This window comes from Lepidothrix coronata, unplaced genomic scaffold (genome assembly GCF_001604755.1).
Source record: "Lepidothrix coronata isolate B3197 unplaced genomic scaffold, Lepidothrix_coronata-1.0 Scaffold82, whole genome shotgun sequence".
NCBI lineage: Eukaryota > Metazoa > Chordata > Aves > Passeriformes > Pipridae > Lepidothrix > Lepidothrix coronata.
In genome coordinates this window covers 2,943,099-2,964,708 of record NW_016690262.1, presented here as the reverse complement: position 1 = coordinate 2,964,708, position 21,610 = coordinate 2,943,099, and the positions used below count along the sequence as shown (strand labels likewise).

Here is a 21,610-nt window from a genome sequence, read left to right as displayed (position 1 = left end):
TGGTAGAGCTTTTCTTTATGCTGCTTCTTGGCAGGGTAAATAGGTCAAATGGTGTTTCATATTCCTGAGGTTTGATTAGTTCTGATACTACAGGATCAGTTGTACTCAGGGCTGTCATGTGCAGCGTAGAGGCTGGGCAGCAGAGGGGATGGGAAGGAAGGTGGCAATGGGAGCCCACCTGGGATTGCACTGGGTCCTGTTCTCAGCCTGGGGATTCCAAAGGTAAACCTGTTCTCCAGTGTCCAACACTGAATGCTGGTAGTGGCCAAAGTTATCAAACTGTGGTTCCCATACGCTGCCTCGCCGCTTATAGCATTTCTTGTAGGAGGGAACTCAGAAAATGATTGTTGCTTGTGAAAAATCTGCATTAAGGAGCTTGCCCAAATCACAGGGAGACGGTGAGATGAAGACAGGGACAGTGAATCAAAAAAATTTGGTATAATAAACTGCCCAGAGGCTTTTGATCTTTGAGCAGCAAAGGTATTTATTGACAGCGCTGGGAGCAAGCCAGCTGTTGCTGGAAAAACCTGCTCCACTTGCAAGTGCAAAACTAAGCCATTTTATACGCTTTAGATACATGGTTACATCATTTATTATACATATTAATAAGTAAGCTGGCTCTGGGCGGAGTCTTCTACTGTGGGGGTCGTCTCCTCAAGCCTTCATCCCTCTGGTGGTTGCCATGGATGTCTTCCTCAATTTGACCTCTTCAATTAGGTGACCTGAATTCTTCAAGCTTGCAGAATCCTGGCTCTGGGCCTTCTAGATCTTATTGAAATGTCTAGTTTACCTAATTTATTACTGTGTGTGTACTACTCCTATTCTTTCTATAATAAGGCCTTTGGTCCAGTGAGCAGAACAGAACATGATATTAACCAGTGCTCCTAAAATGTTCTTCTAGCAAAACAGGTATTGAGGTTTCTTATCAGGCCAAGATATCTCAGTTAACTCTTTTAGGCTTGGCTCCTATTTCAACAGGACTCTTTTCCTCAGGGCAGCATCCAGCTGTCTTTGTCATTGAACCCATGTTTTCTTTCTCTGAGCTCCTTTCTCCTTCTCTACACATCTTCCTTCTTCAAACAAGGACATTTATACAGGTTTGGGTTTTTTTTTCTTCCAGGAGCTTAGTCTACTCAGTGAACAAAATCCATTTGGTTCATAAATCCTGTAAGAGGAAAAGGAAATCATTACATCATACTGTGATTAAAGATTTAATACCTTTTTAAAATTATGCATTCATGGGAAGGCAGTGAGCACAGGATTGAGTTTCAGGTTCTTGAGTAGAATATGCTTTAGTGTTCATAAATCCTTCTGCTACACTCAGCCTGTCCTACTTTCTTTCACCTCCACCACGTCTTAATTCTTTGCTGTGCTCTCCATCCTGTCATACTACTCGAATTCCACTGCTGTGCACCAGCAGCATCACTGATTTCTGTTCCTCACCCTTTACCATTACACATACAAAGAGTTCCACTTACTTTGGAAGCTCTGAGATGGAATATGTTCTCGTCAGTGAAGAGACTGTTGGAGATCACCTACACAGTGCCAACAAATCTCTTCTGCAATTATGTAAATCAACTAAGCCACTCACGACTTGGCCAAGTTTACGCCGGTTTTCTAGACTGCCAAACTTGGAACACATTACTAAGAAGCACAGCTTTAATTAAATACTTGTAAACATTTTCTTTATACCAAAGAAATGCATATTTTCTGCTAATTTGCTTTTGGAAATGACTGAAGTACTCTTAAAGGGACTTAAAAGAAAACCACAAGCCTGAGTAAGTAATTCGGTGTAGGAAATTCCAGCTCTAAAAAGTTCATCTTGACCAAAATAAAGGTAACTGAAACTGGGCCTTATTGTTTGATACCCAGCTGCAGAAGGCCCTAACAAAACTGTAGGCAATAGTGCCTTTACACATATAGAAACAGGACTGTGTTCTCAGCCCATATCTTTGAAATTCTCAGTGTTTAATTTTTGAAGAAAATGTTTATGCAATCTCACATGTGTGTGTGTTTGCATATTTCTGCCTCTTCCTCCATCAAATATTTTTTTTTAATTCAAGACCTATTTCTATTGTATAGTTTACACTGGAAGAGGCATCTACAGGACCCTTCTTCCAGCCTCCCACCTAAAGCAGGGCTACCTTCAACATTACAGCAGATTGCTCCAGGCTTGGTTGATTTCTCAACACCTCTGAGGGTGGAGCTTCTACAGCTTCTGTTGGCAGCCTCCTTCACCAATTTATTTTCTTGCAGATTATGCTGGGACTGCTTTTATAAAAAATACTAATATAATGTCCAAATAAACTGTTCTGCCAACATGTTTTCATTTTCTGCTGTATGTCTTCAAGGTCTTGCTATGAGTACAAATCAGTTAATTGAACAAAAATTTTCTTGTTTCTCCAACCTCAACACTTGCAAGATTTGAAAGCGAATCAAATAGGGAAAAAAATTTATAAAAGCGAAGGGAAACATTCCAATTTTTTGGAACCATTCCACAGGTTTTATTGTGTCATCTGTAGAACAGTAATAAAGAGGGGAATGAGCTGGGTAGACAGTCACCGTGATTGTTATAAGAAGTCACAAAAAATTATTCTTTGCTGACAATATTCATTTTCCAGGGAGAAACCCTCTTATACTGCAGCATTCAAAAATCAGATTCTATTATCTAAGTAAAAAACACCCTTTAAAAAAGTTTGTTTTCCATCGATTCAGAAGATGTAAAGGCAACTTGCAGAAGTTACTTGCGAAATCTCAGCAGCTTCCTGCTTTGAATGAACTTAAAAGATGGGCTGAAAGCCACTCAGAAATCTATTGCAACATTGTATGCACTTTTTTTTTTCCCCATGTCTAGGTTCCACAATGTAATTTCCTGATCCAGATTCTGTGCTTCTCTTCTGAGTGATGATCCAGCAGGCAGGACGCTGGGGATGGCACGGCCAGTACAAAACTGCTGGAGCACTGAGCAGGCTGGAGACTCAGGTAGGTGTCCCTTAAACAACATGGTATTTTAGGAAATTTCAGCAAAGCTTTTCATGTTATTTTGCAACCCAACAAGAAAAACAGGTAACAGAGCAAATTTAAGGCCTAGAAACCTTTCCAGTATTTTAGATAATTTTCTGCTTTGGTTTTTCCACTCGTTGCTGTTCACTTATACCAGAATTACATAGTAAATTGGTCTGGTTTTTTTCACATTTGTATTTTTCACAGTTAATTTGTGGCACAGCAAGTTCTAGCAGACCTTCCCTCATGCTTGGACCTAATGACTATGTCTGACTGATCTTTCACAAATTGAGGCCAAAATCCTTTACCCACAAGGGTGTTTAATACAGGAGGAAAATCCTTGCAAGTGTTCAGCCTCGTTAGCACTCTTCAGAGCTCCCCAACCCATCTTCTTGAGGTTTATGTATCAGTTGCATTTCCAGAAGGCAGTGTGGTCAGGTGACCTTGTTATAGCCCCAAAGACATTAGCATATGGTGGTGTTCCAAAACAGGTTCTGGAAGAGGCTTCCATGCACACAGTCGAGGTGTTTGATTTATTTACAGTTCTGCACAGAAATGGGGGCTGGGTGGCAAATCCACAAAGCCAGCACAACGACTGTCAAAGCTTTTCTCTAACTATACATTCTATCAAACAAAGGCATTAATGTTCATGGGCTACAAGTTACATAGTTCTCTTGTTAATTACTATTCTATAATTCCCCTCACTTTTTATGCTAATTAGTCTGCATGCTCAGTCTTTCTCTTCTTTTGAGTTGGTGGGTCACTTGAGTTAGCAGTCATGATCTCCCCCTAATGGAACTAAGTTTTACCCTTTTGGAGCTCATTTCAGCACAGTTGCCAAGTGGGCTTTTTTAGTTTCTTCCTTATCTTGGGAGTTCTGCCTTGTGGCCCATAAGTTCTGCATTCTTTGTGTCCACTATCAGTAGTGCATCCATCTCCCCAAGATCACCGAAGCATGTCCAGCCCTAAACTTTAACAAGACAATTCTACAAACAAGTAACTTATCTTTTGAACATTAGGACATTGATGACACCCAGTAGCCCCCTGCCTGCACTGGAAGGCTGCTCCTTACCTTCCTCCAGGTCAGCAGTGAGACCTATTGCTGAGGGACCTGGCAGTCTGAGATGGGATTCACCCATTTCCAAACACTTGATTGTCCCATGACAGCCAGCAGAACAGAGAGCTGCCTGCATGGTACCTTGCCATGAAGGAAAAAACAGAGTGCAGCAGGGCTCCAAAGCAGGCAGGCACCGCAATGCCTCCACAGCCTCATCCCGCCTGGCCTTCCCTGCCAATGTGCTCCAATATGGATGGATAGGTCCCTGTGCAAAGCCTTAATATAAGGGAAAAGTGAAGTTGTTGCTTAGGACAGGTGGTATTCTATTTACAGTGAATTTTGATCAAAGTTTCTTAGCTTCTTCACTCCTAAGGGTGTATTTGCTTATAATTGAAAATAGAACTCATCCTTTCCGCTGGCTTTCCAGCTGCTTTTCTGCAGAAGTCATGGAACCAATTAATCAGCTCAAAACTCAGTTAGCCCTTGATTACCCAATAGCCAGAGGGATTATATCAGACTCTTAGTTTTTATTAAAAGAAAGAAAAATATAGACCTCCTCATTATGAAGAAAAATTTGGAACTCCAGTCCCACCAATGCAGCCTATGGAAAGTTGGGAGAATTGAAGCAGAGGGCAGCAGTTTATGGCACAGATGAAGAATACAGCCCGTATTGAGAGAGTCAGTTGTCATAAGATTTGTTTCTTGTTTCTGTTCAATTCCTTACCATTTTGCTGTTTGTATTCTGTTGTGAGACTGAGGTAAAACACAAAAGATCACTATTAGAAAATCATAGTAATTTCTGCTTGTTGTTGGCTTCAGGTATCTGCGAGTACTGTGGCCTAGAGAGCTGCACGGACCTACTCGTCACAGGCCTTGTTATAGTGTTCCCACTTCTACATATCCTTCTTTCTGGCCTACACCTCTACCATCTTCTGCATTATATTCTGTCTCTCCACACTGGACTATAACTCCCCGAACCTTTGTCCCTGTATTTTCAGCCTTCTGCCCGTGTTCTCATATAGAGAAGCAGGTCCTGGCACTTCTCAGATGGCACTGAAGATGTTAAATGTGATATTTGTTAATGGCAGAGCAGGTCATGAGTCACTGTCTTGAGCAGGTACAAGTTACTGCATGCCAGTTCTTCCACAGTGATTGCCTGTAGCCCACATGAGTCAAGTTAAGGTTATCTACACTTCTAAGCTTGTAAAAAAATTAAATGCATCTCAAGTCTCTATTTATGCTGAACATTTCAAACACAAATACAGCCGGTGTTGTTTTGACTTCAATATTTCCCCAACTGCTCTTAAAGAATATAAAAAGACATTACTCATGTAGCCAGATGCCGACACAGGATTGTGTGACTATCTCAGTAAGCAAGCTTACTTTGCCCCCTGGTCATACTAATGGGGCTCCTATTATGACTTATCTATTTAAACACCTTCATCCTTCATGATAACTTAAAAGTCATGTCTTCTGGGAGCAATTCTGTTTGCTTCCAAAGCCAGTGAACATTTTTAAGTACAACTTTACCACTACCCCTTTTAAAGGTTTATGCAAGTTTATTCATCTGGTATTTTTACTGTTACTTTATCATCTCTTAAATTAGTCATTTTATGCTGTTTCTCTTATTTATATACAGTGAATGATGTAGCTATGAAGGTGCAAACAAAAAGACAACATCCTTCCCAATAAAGCTTAGTATCTAAAAACTGGTGTAACATATAGCCAGGTGTAACATCTAGGTGTAACATCTATGTTGTGCCTCTTAAGAGAATAAAAAAAATGCAAATAAATTGAAAATATTAAGTCATGGTAGAATAATCTTCTATGAGAAAAAAAGCTGAGGAGATTCCAACCACTAAGAATACATTGTTGTGCACTCTGTCATAGTTTTGTATGGATTTTTTTTCTTTAAATCTTTAGTGATCAATAAGGATTTGAACTTGATGATGCTTTTCTAAATAAGTTATCTTTTCACTTGTTTTTAACGGGGTATTTATATAAAATACTTTCTTAGAAATGACTGCACAAAAGCAAACTAAGCACATTCTGATAATGTTAGAAGTGTCAGAACAGTTTCCAGAGATCAGCTCAAAAAGGTATCACTCACTGGAACAGAGAGTTAGTTACAACATTACCAGAAAATTAGGAATTAAGGTTCCCAGTCAGTTTTCCAGAAATCAGATCAGCTTTCCATTATCAAAATGATTTTTGGTAACTGACTCTCTGTTGGTCACTTTGCTATGTTGTCTCCATACACTAGAAGAAAAGGTGCCATAAACAAAAAGTTAGAAAGTAGTTGGTCCTTGGGAACTTGACAGGGAAGCAGCCAAAGAAAATATTCATCTACAGACTCACAAATAACCCCTTATCCTTAGGGCAGCAACTGGTGTTTCTGCGTGCACTGAACTAGCTCTGGTCCAGTGCTGTGTTCTACAACACTCTTAAATGGTGTTGTAGAAGGTTATTGTTTAGGAGGTTACTGAATAAAAGCTTTTTTCTGACATTAATCCTTAATATAAACCGTTAAATTAATGTAAAAATGAGAATAAAGTAAATAAAGGGCTTGGGCAGATGTATGTTTCACCTGGTGTCTGGTTCCACTGATTCTAAGAGCTACTAGCACTAGCAGGATTTTTCATTCTCTTGGAAGTTTCTAGAATAGTTTACCTTATGATTTGAAACTACAAATTTAGACTAAATTACATGTTATTCCTAATGTATGTTTCTCCAGCCGAATCTGAAAGTTTAAAAGATGTGGTTAGAGCATTCCCTTGCTCATATTAGGGGATCTGAAGAAAATGTCATATTTTTAAATTTTTTATGTCTTTCACAGAAAATAGAGTGGTTTTGTCATTTCACTAAAATATATTAGCAGGTATATTTGCAGGGATACACATACATTTCCATTACCTTCATCTTTTCTTCACATTCTTGTTATATCAAAATTTACTTTTAAAAAGATCACCGAAATGCCACCAATACCTATAATTCATTCATTCGCTCATGAAAATTTAAAAAATCAGCCCTAATCCTGGTTGTTAATTTCTTTTCTCTGAAAGGTGTTAAAATGCCTGTTCATTACTCAGTTGAGTCAATGAAATTCTGTGCCAGTTCAAATTGAGTGCTAGGCCTATTTGTCTATGGAAGGAATAAAACTCACTGCACACAGCCTTTGACTTCTGGTGTTCAGAATCTGCAGCTCTGTGAAGGATGACACAATGCCAGTGAGAGTGCATTTTCTCCTGCCTCCCTTTCCATCATCAATACATTAAGGATTTTTTTTTTTTTAACACAATCAACTTTAGGTCTACAACTGGAAAGTTGTAATAAAAAAGTTGTAATAAAATCCAATGCTTTCATTAGCTATTTCATAGTCATGTTTGAATGAAGTTTCATATGTAGTATTTTGTTACACCTTTATAACCATCTAGCCAGTTGTAAACTACATTTATTCTACTGTACTTTAAACCTACTAAGGTTGCTGGGAAAATGAAACCTCCAGGCATATTCATTCTCCATATTCATGCTTGGAGTTGTTTTTAAGACAGACACCAACCATGTAACTCTTCAGTGTAAGAGTTAAAATTTATCAAAGTCCTAAAAAGAAAGAAACTAGAGGTGAGCATAGAAATTAGGTTGCAACTTCAATGGGCATTTCTATGAATTACTGCATAACAATTTTTTAATTATATCACTTTGAGAAGTGAGATAGGTGGACATGGTGGACATGATTACTATGTGAGCAATTTCCAAGAAAACCAGAAGCAACTTGGGAGATTTTTGCTCTGTCCTTTCTGAAGAAAATTTCCTATTGGAGTCAAGCCTCTAAGTTACAGCTTTCCTTCAGTACTATGGTGGGTTGCAGACTTGCCTTCTCTTGTCTTTGCTCCAATGTCTTCCATCCTCTGACATCCTTAGTCTAAACCTGAATTAGACCTTTTTTGCAAAGCTGAATGAAGATGTGTTCTCTCTCCAAGTTTTATAGATTGTGGTGGCAACAAAGAGGAAAACCATGGAACAGCCATTCCAAACCTGATGAAAAATACAACTTTAATGATTGTTGCCAAGGAGAAATGGATGTAATATTAATATATTTTGTTCCCTAGCTCCTGAGTGAAGATAACAAAGTCTCTTTCATAGAGAGGAGCATTTTCCTTTTCAGAGTAACAAATAAACCTTTTAAATTATGAAAGGAATGTATTAAGGAATATTAAAAAAAATATTCCTTTTGTTGGCTGCTTTGCTCACCATCCATGTCTGTAGAGTAAGATCAGTTCAATTATCATATCCTGAAGAAGGCTCAGACCATGGAGAGAAACTTGCCTGAAAAAAGAGGCAATAGAAATTTGTCAGAAAACAGTACTGAGAAACACAGCAACATCCAGAAACAGCTACTGAAGTAACTGCAGAAATGGCTGGTCCTGCTTGGGAATACCCCAATTAAAACTTTTAAAATGATTAAGAAGTCCAGAAAAGCCCTACAGTCTAAAAGTAATGCCATGCTGAGAACGACCATGTGCTTCTCCCTCACTCAGGTTGCAAGACAATAAATCACTCACATCCCCACCTCTTTTCCTGGTACTTGCCTTTCTGTGCATGGACAGCAAACAGAAATGAAGTGTTTGTTGTAGCATAAACAAACCTGTGGCCTCAGTAATTGCAGGGATGCCCACTACATCTGCATTGTTACATTAAGGGATGTTTGAAATATTTATTCTTATAGGTTGAACTTAGTGGTGTAAGGTTTGCATTCTTGTGGGTTTGGGTTTTTTTGTTCTGGTTAAAAATATTTATATTTGACAAAGGTATAATGCAGTATCAAAATGTGGTTTTGCAAAGAAAGGGATGCATAAAATTCTTCCACTTCTAGTTTCCTTGAAGACTACCTTGATGCTGTGCTCAGCTGCCAAGTAGGATTAAATTGCATGGACAGCCAAAGTCTCAGCAGTCTTGCTACCCAGCCACTGTGGAACTGCCTTCCCTTGTTTTTACTGGTATTGTGTCAAAAGGGGAAGGTTTTTCGGGCACTTGAGGCAGACACTGTCTGTATGTTACTAATTAGCCTCATCATTTTGTCTGGTGACTGAATGACAGGGTAGTGGAGTGCTGTTGTATCAGTATCCAGCACAGAATTATTGTGAATCATTGTTCTTTCACAGCACCACTGGTAGTTCCTTAAGCCAAGAAATAATGCTTTCCTGAATGAAGTTATTCTGGGAAAAGTTTATTCACAGCTTTTTTTTTTTTTTTCTGGAAGAAAGAGAAAAATGTCAGCATGGAAACTCACTTTTAAATGAAAACAGCGTCAAGTGGAAGTGTATTAGCACTTTTTTAAGATTAAAAAAAGCCCCCTCCCTAAATACAATCTAAAAGTTTCACCTCATCTCAAGATAGGTGATTAATGAAGTCCTTTTAGAAGAAACATGGGATTTTGTTGGACTGACTACGATCACAGGCCCCCAGTAGTTTCTAACAGATATCCTGGGGGTGAGGGAGTTGGCTGTGGGGAGAGGAAAAGACCTACAGTGCCATTTCTTTGTACTGATTTAAGGAAAATAGCTATGGAAATAACAGTTACTTTCATGAATTCTCTTATGTATAAAAAAAGTACAGCTATATATTGAAAATATATTTTTCATGCAGATATTAGCAGTCAGTTCTCTGGTCTGTGCATCAAGATAACTTCCAACGAAACTCATAAAGCACAGGCTGCTATGAAAGTAATTGTTTCTACTGCAACATAACACAATGCACCAGACCATTTATGCCTCACAATACTCTTTGAAAAGTAGAACTGTTAGCCTTTATGTCTTGCCTAAATTCTTATGTGGGTAAGTATTTTCCCTCTCTCTTGAATCCTAAGTATGTCTTTCTTCACATCTCCTTGTCTCACCTTCAGACAAACTTTTCAGCAGAGAACCTTGGTTTGCATGATTTGTACTCTTCTGTGTCCCTAACTGCTCTGCAATTTTTCTCATTTAACTAGTTGTGTTACCCAGAAATACCTAGCTACATACAAATAGTGAGATGACTCCTGGGAATTCCCATTTCCTACATAAACAACATGATTTTTCTCTCTCTTTTTTTTTTTTTTAATTAACAATTCCAAACAAACACAGTATTATGTAATGGACTGTGGCTTTGAGCCTGGAGTTATGCTCATTTTGTTTCATACAAAAGAGATGTTTCTCACCTCATTATCCTGTTCCACACAGTTAGAGACTGGCACCATTTTCCTGCTCTCTTGCTTCTGTTCAGAATGCTGGGAGGTTATGCTGCAATTTGGCTGATCTTAGGCTTTCCCAGGATATTTTGGTGGATTTAGTCCCTCCAAGACACAACTCTCTGTTACTAAAGAGGCCTGGTTTTAAAGTTTTCCGTAATAATTGATGTGCATTTCATTTTGCATCATGATACTAATGCAAAGGAGAGACAATAAAATAATATGTCAGCATTAAGGTCTGGAATCATATGAATCAGCCACAATATTTTTCATTCCATCGGTTGTTAATGTGCAGGTAAAATTGTCTACTTAGCTTGGGAGGCACACTGTTGCATTTTAGATTGAAGTTTTTGTCTTCCTGTCCTTCTAACTGGAACAGAGTTAATTTTCTTCCTCGTGTCTGGTACAGTGCTGTGTTTTGGACTTAGGATGAGAATAATGTTGGGTTTTAGTTGTTGCTAAAAGAGTATGAGGCCATTTTATTCTGAGATTGGCCATTTGAGCTACCAGTCTTTAAAAAAAAATCCTCAAAGTACTTAATAAATTAGAACTAAATTTTTGTTTAGTCTGAAGAAAACAATTAATTCAACCAGCAGCAAGGTCGAACTCCAGCAGCTCCCCTCTCAGAGGCAAAAGACCATAGATGTTATTGAAAGTCTTCCTTCTTTTTCATATCCTTTTCCATTTTAAGAAGAGTCCACATGATGCTACTACAAGAGATTAAGCTATCATATGCAGTTGCATGGGTATTATGAGGCAAATAGCTCCCTCAGAATGTTGAAGACTCTTCTCTAGAAGTCTAGGGACTAGGCAAAGATCTTAAAAAAAAAAAAAAAAAAGACATTTTTTTTTGTTTTAGAATGGGGAATGGTACTCCCAGAAGCCTCTTCTAGTCTGTGACATTAATAATATGATGATGCTCAATCAACCAATGCACTGTCTCAAGACCATGGAAACCTGGCTTGGGTGTCACTGAAATTCTAAATGCAAAGTATTTGGTTTAGTAGCCAGTCTCTCAAGAACAATTACACTGTGTGAGCCCAGAGGAGAAACTAATTTAACTTCTAAGTAGAAGGATGGTTCTTTACCTGAAAATATACCCTGGCATTCAGGAGCATGGGCAAAAACCCAGTTGAAAATTCTGTTATAGGGACTTGTTCTTACCATTTGCATTCTTTCTAGACAATCAGAACACACAAAGTCTAGCTCTCATTTCTAGCATTTAAATTTAACTTTTCTCATGTTCTGCTTTTGAAATAATTCCTTCTTTTTTTTGGTCTTTCCTTTTCTCTTTTTTTTTCTTTTTTTTTTAAGGACAAAACCTCCACTCATCTCCTGCCCTCATATAACTATCTCTCAGATTCATAAGATTTTATGGTTGCCTGTAGATTATTTTGCATAATTTAAATGATATATGAATATTTCAGATTTCATTTTAAACTGTGTGCAATTTCAGGATACACAGGTCATAGCGAGGACAAAGTAGTTTTCTAGTAGTTTTCATCCAACTAAAGAGGAATGACTTACAATGACAATAATGCAATTTATGTGCTGTGCATATGTGACAATTTTTAACAAGAAACTAATAGATAATTTGACTACCACTCTCAGCAAGATAAACAGAAGTTCCATGATCAAAGAATATTTGAATCTTGTTTTGTGTGAGTTAAATATGACTAGCTAAACTATTTCTGACACAGGAGAAAAAAAGGAGCATTCTAAAAATAATAGGTAATTCTTTTTGCTCAGTACCCCTTAGATTTTCTGAAGGAGCATCCTTGGGAAAAATATGCTAGGCATTTGAGTAGTAGAAATGCCTCACTCTTACTGAAACCAATAGAATAAACAGGTATTTTTCTTCCCTTCAGCTGACCACAAACTGGGGTCTATGGGGTACAATTTTCCTATGTGCTCTGAAGAATTCCATACCTTCCTGCCTTGGTCTAAAAAGGAATTCTGAAAGTATGTTATGTTGTTCCAGGCATTTAGAACTAGTAAATGACAGAGCTCTTCCATGCTTTTTTTAATTCATAGTTTACAAGTAAGAGAGAAGAAAGTTTGTTTTCTTTTTCTCAGCTAGCTGGCTCAGTTTTGAAATAGCTATTGCAAATGATCAAAATGTTCTCCCAGTGCCTGGTGAACTGAAACAAAAATAAATAGATCAAAACCAGAAAGACATAAAAGACTTTTTTTCATGAAAAGGGTAAATGCCAGCATTTGCTACATTGTAATGTCTGAAAATAACACATATGTGTATTCAAGATAGTGACATTGTGGCTTTTAGAAAACTCAAACTGACCTAAAAAAAGAAAGGTATGTTCCCTTAGGTTATACAGGCTTGTAAAAGCAGTGCTCTTCAGAAAATTACATTATGAAGAGGCCTAATTAATGTAATATTTTCCATTTTTAAATTACTTTCTGTCATATTTTACATTTAGAACTCAACAGTGCCTGTCAAAAACTGAAATGTATTTACATAGAAGAAATTTTTACATAAAATTCTAAAAAATTGATTAAAAAGCAAATATTCATCTATGCTGATAAACAGCGAGGGAAGAGAGGATAAAGAAGTTCTAAACTTGAAAACACTAGCCCCAAATCTGACAAGCCTTGTATGAATTCTTTGCTGGAAAACAAGGACATATCAGGGAGGAATCAATATGCTCTTCCCTTGGCATTCACAACTGGTCACAGAGCTCCTAGAGGACTTTTGCTTGCAGTCTGTGCTGGTATTCCTAAATTTTGTCTGCTTTTCTAGTTCCTATCAGGGACACATACCTAGTTTTTAACCTGTAAGAACCACAACTAAAAGGTATATACTACAGGAGACCAGCACAGGCTAAAGAAAAGTCATTGTACGTGACATCATTCTTCCAACAGGATTTTCTGCAGGCCTTTGAGTGCGCAGAACCTGTGTAAAGAAGCTTTAATATAAAACAGGTCGTCAACAAGATGACTGCTGCATGGCCACTCTGAGGTAAAACTGTTGCTGGCTGCCTGTACAGGTGTAAGATAAAGATCAGCCATCATCATCATCATCATGGCCAGGCTTCCCGAACGAAGATTTAGGAAGGCACTATCCATGTTTGTTACAGGCACGCTGGTGATAAGATAAAGATCAGTAATGTCATAGAAAACCCAGTGGGAAAGGAGCAGACACAGCAACTTGCAGGCTCAATGTCCAAGTATGAAGCAAATGAGAGCATTAGGGTAGGAAAGTGTAAAATTCTTCAGTGTATACATTTCTACCTTACTCTCTGCTGCTGATTATCCAGTTTGCATGTCCTATGGAAAGGGCACAAGGAATACTGGTGAAAGAACCTATTGTGCTACCTTAATCCTCAGAATCAGTGTTTGCACTGGTGCCAACTCTGGTTTTAGTTTGAGAGTTGGGGTAGTCTATGAAAGTAGCAAGAGTGTGCTGGTGTGTTCACTCTGACCTGAGACAGGTATAACACCACCTCATTTTGTTCTGGTTTTGTTCCCTTTGTGGAAATAGGCAACCAATGCTATCAGTTCAGTTTAAAAAGAAAAACAACCAAACCTGAACAGGAATGCTCACACGGACAGGAGCAGCTGATTCCTTGGCCTCTCGAGGTCCCACACTGAAATGTCCAGGGATTTATCATTAGTAGCATGTCACAAAAAATGCAGTCATAATACTTGAGTATAAAGCTAAGTCTTAACATCTTCAAACGTATAGTCAGGGAAGTTTCAGAAGCCAGGTGGCAGCTTGGGATTCATCTGTGATAGTTCCTGTGACTTTTCCTTACTGCTTTCATTTCAGTTGTGTTCTGCCATGTGTCTCTACGTGCATGATGCCTGTTTTGGCTTTAAGACCAAAAGGTGCCAGGCTGTATGTGAACGGCCATGTATTTTTGGTACCTTCTAAATTTGTTTCTAACTTTACCAACCATGTGGACCTTACATGGCATTTGGGTGAATATCTGCCAAAACCAGTTTTTGTCAGCTGTTCTTTGAAAGACAGCACAGTTTGCAACGTTGTGCTTCCATTCAGGACAAATAGATACCTTCCTCTGGTGGCAGGCAAGGAGTAAGCTAATGGGAGAGCAAGGAAAAGCTTATATAGGACAGTAGGATTGTATGCCTTCAGCAAACTGAGTAGTGTTCAGGCAAAGAATATAACATGCAGCTTTTAATATCATCAGTAATTTTTTTATTCTTAAAGAAAGACCATGGCTGTGAGGCAGATAAAACACTGTATGTGCCCTTGTTTACAATGACAAGACTGATTTCTAGCTTTACCATTCAAATGTGACAAAAATATGGCTTGAAAAAAAAATACTATGGGGAAATCTGATCTTTATCTTATCATCCTCTTATGCCTTATCACAACGTGGATGTGGCAGTTACCTATAGCTGAATCAGGCATTTATTTCACTGGGAGCTCCTGAAAGCAGTCTGATTTGAAAATGAGACTACATTTTTTTTTGTTATTGATGTTGATCTGAAGATATGCACTTCCCCATTTGTAAGAAGTATGAATTTTTCTGGCAGACTACATTATCTCCCCAAATGTTTCTTTTACTTATCAAGACTAATCATAATTCTGTAAATGATATTTATACACATATGTACACATTCAATAGAATTGATTGGCTTTTTGCAATGCAGTCATGGATTAATCTTACAATATGTATTTCACCTCTTACAATTCATCTTGCTTCTTGTATGAGCATATCAGAATAATTTGTAATCTCTTGATTACTGTCAATGCAGTGAGTTGCTATTGACTTGACAACTTGTGTGTTAAATAAATAAAGTAAGCAATCCTACAGTGCTAACTCTTTTAGCCAAGAGCTTCCTCCATTTCAATAAAATTGGTCTACACAGCTTTATAATATAAAGGCACCCAGGGAATCATTTACCCTTTGCAGTACTGCCAATTATTTTAAGATACAGCTACTTTTAACATCCCTGTGAAGTATTTTTTCAATCTTTTTTAAAGATACTTTTATCTAAATGAATGTTCTCACTCATAGAGTCATCTTACCCCTTCTGAAAGAAAATTTAAAGGTTTCTGGATGAGTGCTGTGCTGCACTGTTAGGAACTATGACTACCACTTATGCTTTTTTGACTGCATTAATTCTCGTTATTTTAAAAACACAGAACCTCTTCCATTCCTCTGTTCAATTTGGCTTTGGCTGCCAAGAAATGAAGGAAAACCATCATCCACATGAACAGATAGAAGAGACCTCGAAGAATGACAAATACTGTATTGCACTCAGCACTTGCTCACATATAGAAAAGAAGTGGTTCAGTGTGCACTCTCACAATGGCTACATTCCACAAAAATGCATTCAAAATTTACATGAAAGGGGGAGGTTTCTGTAGCACACACGCTAGAGCTTTTCCTGTAATCACTTCTGTATCCAAAGACAAGAGACTAAGAACAGTTGCTGCTGCTTTAAGTCCTACTGCATCATTATTTATAAGTGATTTAGAGTAACATAAAGCAGAAATAATGTCTTTTCCAGGTTTTTTGCCTTTTTTATACATATCCTATATGAAATAAACCTACAGGAGAGATATTTTGTTCTTCTTTCTTAGAATCCTGATTCTATTTTTTTTCTGCCCGTTGGTCTGTTTACAACAGCTTGTGTGCTGCTTTCCTCAGTTGGTCAATAAATCTGTTTTTCCCTGGTTAACATTTTGGTCAAATTCTCAACAATTTTGGAAATCAAAATAAGTTTATTGGTTTAAGTAAAGCTATGGCAATTGACACATATTAGGATTTCATTCTGCTCTTTAGATAGGATTAAAAGCATGAGAAAAATTACAGTGTTTCAGACTGCATTCTGCCTCTTTACTTCAGGGTCCAGTAAATTCCAGTAAACGTATGGTTGTCAGAGAGGGTCATGGATCATAATTTTCCTTTTTAAAAAAAGCTCTGAAAATACTGCCTTACTTTACCATTTTGAGAACTGCACTGTCTATTTTTAGTCTTCCATTAAAAGTGTGTTACAGATCTCTATTAGCATATGGTATCATCCACAGTCTTTAAGCTGAGTATTTTCCTAAGGCTGAGATATTATTTGTCCAGCAGTTGCTCCTGTGACAACTATTTTTGTCATCTCAGAATTTCCAACTTTTATGCATCAGTATGACAATATTTTGCGGTTTAAGTTTCCATGTTTGATACTGTTTTAAATGTTAACATCCTACTACTAGAGGCACAGAAATTGTGTTTTCGTTCCCTGTTGGATATTTGTTGCTATGATAAAAATACCACAAATAATATTTACAGGGAGTACAGGGAGTGCCTTACAGCATATATACACACAGGTTGGGCCACATTTTGTAGAACAAACTTCAGCACTGACTAAGTCTGGCCCTATTTTGTGTGTGTTATTAATGTCCTTTACATTTAGAAGCTCCTGTTATTCCTACTGCTTATTTATCTGGTAGAGTTTATTCCAAAAGGCCTTTAAACTAATTTTTGCATGTTGCATCCTGAGGGGGGTTGCTTGGGGATAAATGGTCAAATCTAACCATCTGCGTCCTACAAGTGAGTTTTTTGCTATATACTTGTTCTTTACCAATGTATTACAAATAGTATGCATTTGAGTTAAATTAATTTTGCCACTAGCAAAACTTAGGGCTTCTATATGTCAATCACAGTGTTTGTCAAGTTAATCTAGCATTAATATCATGTATCCTTGCATTAGGACAACATTAAGTTGATCTTTCACAATTTAAGGAGTGACTGATACTTTGAAATGACTGACATTACGTGGAAGGATGCAAAGAGAAAGAAGCTTTCTTTCCTGGCTGGATTTTGCCACCTGGGAAATATTGCTTAAGAGAGATCCTGAACTGACAGGCAAGGGGTAAGCAACATGTTTGATGTCTTGGTCTCTCAATCATACAAACAGGGACCTGGCATCCGTATTTCAAGCAGAGCTATTGATGAAAGAGGCCTGTGGTCATGCAGTGTTGTTTTATTTCTCTGAGGCCGTGACTTTCAAATTAGTGAAAGCAGACAGACTAAAAGGAAGGCTCTTAATTAGTTCACAGTTATATTCATAAGTTCAAATATGTTCATACCTATATTCAGCTAGTAATATTTAGCCCTAAGTATTGCAGCACTTCTGTTGGTTTTCACTGCTACTGTGACTGTAAGTTTCTTTGGAAAGGTATAAAATCTTTCTTTGCTCCAGGGACAAACTTCCTTTCAGGTCTATAGCAGAGTGTAGGACACATCTTCGTAAGGCCCAGGGCCTCAAACACGCTTTGCAAAAACAAACAAACAAACAAACCCCCCCAAAACAAACAAACAAAACCAAAAAACCCCACAAACCACACACACACATGCATGAAAAAAAAACTAAACCACACAAAAAGGTCAAAGGAAATATTTACCTTCTTACGTTTCAAAATCTGATGTTTAAGGTATTGAGTGGAATAGTAATGACTCTGTGACCTTTTAGCAAAATTTTCCAACAGGCATTGCAAACTTTACTCTGGCATAAATGCCAATTAGCAAGAGCACACAGGAGAAGGAAGTCCTACTGGAGAACTGTCAGAGCAAACCAACAAGTACTTAAGCAAACCAAGAACATATGTGATTAAACTGAGAGAGTTTCTTGCCATGCTGATTACTGAGAACACCACTCTAATACAAGCAGAATAAGCTTTTTAGGACAGTACTCCACAAGAGACTCGCCACCATACAGTAAAAACAAGGAAAGCTGTATTTCCTGGGGGGAGGGAAGTAATCAAATAGGAATCATACTTAAAGAATGCCCAGTTTTAATGCTGCAAAAAATCTTTAGCCAGCCCAATTCTATCTAAATACAAAACTTCTAAGAAAGCACCTCTAGTTTTATGAAATAAAAGCTTGAAGACATAACAGCCTAAGGCGTGGTTTGGCTCTCATCCAGACAAGCATTCAGCCATGTGATTCAGCTTAACACCTAGGAATTCCACTGGCTTCCTTTCTGGAGCAGTAAGTACAAGCTAGACAGAAAGCCCACTCTTTGCCTTCAAACCTTGAGGAGGAGGGCTGCTGGTAACACTGGTGGAGCTTGAGAGCTGATTTCCTAGGCTTCTATGGAAAGATTGGTGGGGAGGGAGAAGAGGAACTACAATGGCTGTGGAATCATAATGGATTCAGGCACCATGATAGCAAAGAAACAACTTTTTAATAGTTGTGGCATCAAATGGTATTCATAAGTTACCAGAGATGTAAAGTATGTTTCTTTGATAGACAGGACTAGTCCCTAGAGACTGGTAAATAATTTAAGGCCCTGGTGCTAGATCCCTTCATAAGTTAATATTACTAATATTACTTTTTTTCTATTGATATAAAAAATTCCGTATATGGAAATGAAATTACTCTCAAACTGTGACTAGAGGGCTGTACCTAGGTACCTTTAGGGGCTGTACCTCTGTACCTGCTACAGAGTCTCTTATTGTCTCAGAGTACATTAATGTGGTTTTCTCTCTTTTTCTCTGAATTCTATCTGATGTGAATAATTACGTTCTGACACTAATTTATATTCAGGTTTTTTTTCCCTTTGGTTGTTTTCTTTAAACAGACTAGAGGAACTTAGGAATGACAGAGCAGAGAGATCCTTCAGTGAGTATGCTCCTTTGACTTTCAGTGTTTTCCAGCATTTACTCCATGACAAGGCACTAAGAATATGTCTTTCCTCTAAAACTTACTTGTGATCCATGAAAATTTGATTTCAAAATTACTTATTTAAGGCCTTAATATGGAAACATCTATCTAGTTCGGAAGTACTGCTTTCTTTATGGGCTCCATTCCTCTTTTAGTCACTTCCATTAGTTTATGAAATCTTTACTTTCCATGACTTCTCTCCTGAAAAAAAAATCTGTTTTTTTAAAAAAGGATGAAGTTCTTTTGTTACAAGACTAGGCTACAAATGGGAAAAACATCTGATTTTCTCCCCAGTCTTATAGATTCTGACATTAAAAGTGTTGTCTTTGCTTCTGAGTGTAGAGAAAGAGCTCCAATATCATGCAGAATACCCAACCCTAAATAGATGCAGCACTCTAGTTGTGCAGCTACTTGGCACTTTGTCCCCTTGAAGGGAATTGCACCAGAACAAGAGGACAGAACATTTAATCAGGGGAGCCAACAGAGAACAGCAGAACAAGAGTCACAGGATGAGATTTTGTTGGGGGAGGAGGCAGAGTTCTCTAAGGAGGCTATAATTATTGTGGCAAAGGAGACACTGAAGAAGAATTGCAGAAACAAGGCAAATAGAAGAGTGTAAAACTCAGCTCTGTGTGATGTAGACAGTATTTGAATATGAATTTTAAAAAGCCTGCTTTATTCCTGAGGTGTTGCTCAATAAAATGTCCAAGGACTTGAGAGAGCTGGAGGTGACGGTATGATTTTAGAGGGACATTTGCTGCAGTAACAGAGAAAAGAAGATTTACAGTACTTTGTTGCTCGAGAAGCCAAAGAGAAAGTGCTGAGGACACATATTTGTAGAACAGAGTGGAAGAAGAGACTGACTAAAATAGGATAAATAATGTACAAGAAGTCTATTGCGTGACAGAATGAAGATGAGAAATGGGAAAATAGGTTGTTACAAGAGAGAGCAGTCTGAGCAGGGTGATTTGCTCTCAGGAGCAAGGAATGTGAGGACTAGTGACTTCTGTCAGCATCATTTCTAGCCAGAAAGCCCAGAGGCAAAGGGAAAAAGGGCTGATCAAGAAAAAGAGCTTTGTGCTACAGGTCAAGAAGTTAGGGAAAATTTGAACATAACCAAAAAGTAAGAAGTTTAGACTTCAGGGTTTTGGGGTTGTTTTTTTTGAGGGTGAGAGTTTCTGCAAACAGCGAAAAATTCTTAGGACATTCCAGGATTCTGAAAGAAGAGGACATAAAATTCTTGCATAAAATTCATATTGAAGTATGAGCCACTGCTGTGATACAGTCATGAAGAAAACACTAGCAGTAGGCATTTCCCTATTTCCAATAGAAGCTGAAAATATTATCACTGGTTTCTAAATGATTCGTAAGATCCGAGTATGTTGTATGCTTCTAGTCACTTGTTTTCAAGAACAATGAAGCAGATGAGGAATAAAGATATAAATAAAGAATAAAAAAGTAATAGTGGACTTTTGCCAAGAATACCAACTTGCACAGTCAGGAAATAAACTTGCTTGCTTATGAATATCACATCTCAAGGATTCATTGAGAAATTTATAAGCAAATATTAATAAAGAAGTTTAGACATATAGTATATAGGCAAAGCCATGTAACTTTATCTTCATATGTAACTTAAATACCATAAAGAGTTATGAATATTTTCTTTTGACTAACTTAGATTATTGTTTCTGTGACAGCCAAACCAGCAAAATCATTGACTGTTTCAGACTTGTTAAAGAAAATTTTTGTCATTATCTTATAAGTTTGCTTCTTTAAAAAGAAAACAGTACTGCTGTATCTTAGATATCACTCAGTGGTAACTGCTCTTAAAATGCTTAATTTAAATTTCATTATTAAAAAACGTCATTCCTTTTACAAAGCTTATTGTGTATATCATTGATTTTTGGAAAGCATATATTCACTTACAAAGTTTTTAATCCTCAACCTAAAGTAGGAGTTTATTAGGATACAAGCTACAAATAGAACCATTTACCTACATAAATATGAGCTGCTCCCTTGTCCAACGGTCACAGGGTATCAGAGACATAACGAAGACCGAAAGGAATTGGTTAATGATTAAACAGCGTAGGACATTAAAAGCAGACACTGTCCAAAGAAAATTTTTGCATTATAGCACTGTGTGTTCAAGGCAGGAGAACAATTTGTCAAAGCTTCCAAATGAGCTAACAGTGCTTCCGCTGTTGAATAATAATTCAGATGAAATAATTAAGAAATTCAAGTGGAAAATGGCCCCGGATTGAAAAGAATGTGTTGGGTGATCTAGTTGACATCAAGAACCTCTTTCTCTATGACCAAATGGAGTACCCTTTGGAGTATGCATGTAGTATATTTTTCACATATTTTACTATCAGTACAAGCTTTCTGTTACTTCTGAAAGCTGAGTACTTATTTTACATTAGCAATTGTTATTTTATTACAGTAAAACAGTTATCTCACATATTTAAGAAAACCAAAGATGCAGATAAAGACATTGATCATTAAGAACAGTGTTCCAGTGTCATCACAGTGAACAATTATTAAAAATAGGAAACAAATGACAAAATAATGACAACTCTGGCCCATTATTCAGTAGGTATAATAATATATTATTTTCCTCACCTTGAACACTTTGTTCTCCGGCATAAATTGGAACTTCCTCTCGAATCACCTTTTTAAAAA

At 37.5% G+C, this 21,610-nt stretch overlaps 1 protein-coding gene and 1 long non-coding RNA gene across 10 annotated transcripts in view; one reads left to right on the top strand and one right to left on the bottom strand.

The window, feature by feature from the left end:
* Positions 1 to 21,610, top strand: part of IL15 (interleukin 15) — a 36,934-nt gene that overhangs the window by 7,838 nt on the left and 7,486 nt on the right. For 3 of the 9 annotated variants that reach the window (XM_017820405.1, XM_017820404.1, XM_017820403.1), the window contains exon 2: positions 2,855 to 2,982. In XM_017820405.1, coding sequence (XP_017675894.1) covers positions 2,905 to 2,982 — 78 coding nt within the window. In that variant the 5' untranslated portion in view covers positions 2,855 to 2,904. Of the gene's footprint in view, positions 1 to 2,854; positions 2,983 to 13,166; positions 13,264 to 16,976; positions 17,139 to 18,848; positions 18,890 to 21,610 lie in introns of those variants that run through there. The other 6 variants (XM_017820410.1, XM_017820409.1, XM_017820407.1 and 3 more) reach the window with 6 other exon arrangements.
* On the bottom strand, positions 678 to 20,956 carry LOC108499991. The gene is made up of 5 exons (XR_001875728.1): positions 20,929 to 20,956; positions 13,831 to 13,891; positions 10,257 to 10,479; positions 8,312 to 8,386; positions 678 to 1,165 (listed from the first exon to the last, which is right to left on the bottom strand). It is a non-coding gene; the product is annotated as an uncharacterized LOC108499991 (long non-coding RNA).